At 34.3% G+C, this 3504-nt stretch overlaps 1 protein-coding gene across 1 annotated transcript in view; it reads right to left on the minus strand.

Moving 5' to 3' along the window:
- The window catches only part of LOC106460704 (NADPH oxidase 4-like), a 76804-nt gene that overhangs the window by 34475 nt on the left and 38825 nt on the right, over positions 1-3504 (minus strand). Inside the window, exons 7-8 of the mRNA XM_022387481.1 lie at positions 2725-2797; positions 1243-1323 (exon numbers count right to left, since the gene is read on the minus strand). Of these exons, the coding sequence (XP_022243189.1) occupies positions 1243-1323; positions 2725-2797 (154 nt within the window). The remainder of the gene's footprint in view (positions 1-1242; positions 1324-2724; positions 2798-3504) is intronic.

Below are 3504 nucleotides of genomic sequence, written 5' to 3' on the forward strand. Positions count from 1 at the left end.
AAACATAAAACGTGAAACCGCAAGTTTGCATGTTTCTCCACATGGACTCCAAAAAACCTTCATACCAAATTTGGTGAAGATCCATCAACGGGGGGCGAAGTAGTGGTAAAAAAAAAGCAAAAACGCCCGTAAAACCTTCATACCGAATCTGGTGAAGATTCATCAACAGGGGGCGAAGTAATGGTAAGATAGAAATCACAGACCCACAGGGTATTATAGCTTGCCTGACAAAAAATGCTCAGGTTTTATCGAGGCAAGCTAGTGAAAAAACACATAGAAAATAAGTGGTTCTTTATATTACATATAGAAATCACAGATAGGCAAACATGCAAGTGTGTGTGTGCGTAAATGCGTGTCTGTGTATGTGTGACCGCCATAACATAGCAAAAAACAACATAGAAAAGAAGTGGTTCCTTACATTACAACATACTATGTGGACCCTGTCCACTTGGATATTATATTACTTATCTTATCCACGTGCGTGCGCGCATCTTTTTTAATGAGGCAAGCTAGCAAAAAATCACGTAGAAAAGAAGTATTTTTATGTTTCTGGGAAATAAAAATGTTTAAAATATTTTTGAATGTTCTATGCTAAAATAGGTTCAGAATATACACACTGACATAGTCATCTAAAATATATCAACCTTATATCCCGAGCGAAGACGGGTACTTTCGCTAGTATATATATATAAGCAGAAAGAACCACAATAGTCACGTTTTGGATTAGCTAGCACCATTTAAAACCGACAATGCTAGCAAGGCATATAAACAATGAAGCTACAAGTTACAATTGTAATCAATTGTCAAAAGACAATAGTATTTGGCTCATTGTACTTTCAAACACCAGGAAAGGGCTTCCACACCATAACGTTTGTTATTCGAACACATTGCTTTATATAAATAACGTTATAACCATTACTGTGTTTGTTGCATCTATCCGATCCGATGAGCTCTGGTGCTGAGCAAAATGCGGCGTCGGCAATGGATATGGCAGAGATGGTATTGTTGAAATACTAATATACAATCTTATTCTTGGTAAAACCCTAAGGGACCGACTAAAGAATGTAGTGTTTAAAAATACAGTAAGCCTAGTAGTGTTGTCTTATGACAAATATATAATCCATTATAATCACGCTTCACCAGTAAGTGGCATTCACACCATAACAAATACAGTTTCTTTTATACATGATAGGACAGATAGAGTAAGCTTAATAATAACCATAACAACATGTTTCGTCTTACCTGATAGGATGGAGAACCAACAATACTAAGAAGACTATAAACAATCGGTGGGTATACCAAAATGCATCGTAGCAAGTTTCCCTTGATATAGAAGAAAAAAACAACAACAAGGAAACGTTGTTTATTTTCTTTAGTCGACTAACAACATTATTTCTATTACGTTATTATCTTCGTTTAGGTGGGAAAATATTTGCAACTTAGAATATGTACACGTCATGCGTTTTTTCAGACTTTTTTGCCAAAACTTTTTTTTCCCATTAAATAAAGTATTAGTTGTTGAAATAGAACATTTTAAGCACGTAGTTTCCATAACTTAAAATGTATATAATAAATAACGACGGAAATATATTACAATCCCTGAATAAATATTTGTCATACCAAAACCTCATATAATTATAGATTAATGTTCCTATTACTTACCTGCAACTAATAGTTTAACCTAAGTTTTAGAAAACACCGACATTTAAGTGTAGGTGCTATCTATATCCGAGCCTATTAGGCCAATCTCAACCAAAATTTTTATGTAAACACTACGAAGTATGGAGAATGTCCTAAGGGTGTCAAAACTGAACTTAACTTTATTTCCTTTTTGTAATATCTGTTGGTTAATTACTCCCAGCCTATTGAGTTAATCTCAAACAATCTTCGCAGGTTGACGCTTTAGACAATGTTGTATATTCTAAAAGTATTCAAGGTCAAAGTATGAAAGTTGCTGAACTGTTTTTGAAATAACTAAGGTTTTCTCATGGTCAATGAGATGTAGGGTGTTCAAGGGTGGGATCACCTCAAAATCTTTATTTGTTGGTAGTTGAAAAGTAAGCTGTTTATGAAGAGGCTTTGTTATAATTTTAAAATTTTGAGATAAAGTTTATGTTCAAGTTATTACATTGTTTTGATTAAGTTTAAACATTTCCCGTCAGTTGATGGGTATTTAAGCTTGTTTACCACAAAAGGAGATAAAAACGAATTATGGCATGAACATCATAAACACTGGTACATGGATTCTAAAACTGCTAAAGTAAGCTGAATAATGAGCAGGCTAATTCAAGAATATAATCAAGTATACGTGCTATATGACGAATTTTTTGTGAGGCTAATTGAAAAAAAAAACAATAATTAAACATATATGGTGTTAAGACAAAGAAATATTATAGTGCTCAAAAATCCGTTTTCTAATCCCGATGAGTTGTGACATAAATAAAATTGACAAAAACATCACACATCACTAACTTAACCCAGTTCACACCGTAACAGCTGTTGTCAAGCGATTTATCAATATCAATAGGAAATAGCGTCTCGACCACTAATATGTCTGTTGTATCTCATTCGGTCTGAAGAGCTATTGTTTTGGACGAAAAAAGCCTCGTTAGCACAAGATATAGCAGTTATAGTGACTGACATATTATTATAACTCTTCATTACTTTAACTCATATATATATATATATATTTAAATAATCTATATTAACGTAACTATAACCTACCTGACGTACGACATTGAGGATGAACACAATAAACACAGGACTAGTACCATTGCAACACCCGTCACACCAGGAACTATGGAACAAAATATGATACTTAGTACTCGAGAATTGTTGTTGTTTGTTATTAAGCACAAAGCTACACAAAGGGCTATCTATGCTTTGCCCACCACGGATATCGAAACCCGGTTTCTAGTAGTATAAGTCCGCAGACATACCGCTGTGCCACTGGAGGGGGGGAGTACTTGAGAAGTCTGTAAATTACTACTATACTAGGATACTATAAATAATCAAAAGGTACAAATGTTTAACTGAGATAAATACTAAGGGTTGAAGCTTTAATATTTCTGAATTTAAAGTATTTCGAAATTTTGACTCAACTAAAATAATCTATGTTCAGAGTTTTACAAAAAAATTATTCATCCACAAAGCCTTAAACTTTACATCTGTAATTTACTGTTCAATGTTTCCACCTTGTTGGTTTTCGTGCCGGAAACTTTTCTTGTGCTAATTACAATCGCTGTAATTTCCAATCTGTTGAAAATGAAGTAACTCGAGTGTTTGAGTGTTAGTTTATGTAGCATGTTCACATTAAATTTGTACCATATATATTGTTGCGTCAGCGAGATCACGTGACTAGTATCACGTGACTAGTTTTCTAGAACTATCCTGTTCCTTCGGGAGTGCTCTAGCATTTGCTAGATTGGGGGTGGGCTGGTATATATAAGATGGTCACGGCGTGACGTGACAACGTGTGTAGGTAGTGAGTAATTGAACTGCAGT

The sequence above is a fragment of the Limulus polyphemus genome, unplaced genomic scaffold, assembly GCF_000517525.1.
Source record: "Limulus polyphemus unplaced genomic scaffold, Limulus_polyphemus-2.1.2 Scaffold819, whole genome shotgun sequence".
Taxonomy (NCBI): Eukaryota; Metazoa; Arthropoda; class Merostomata; order Xiphosura; family Limulidae; genus Limulus; species Limulus polyphemus.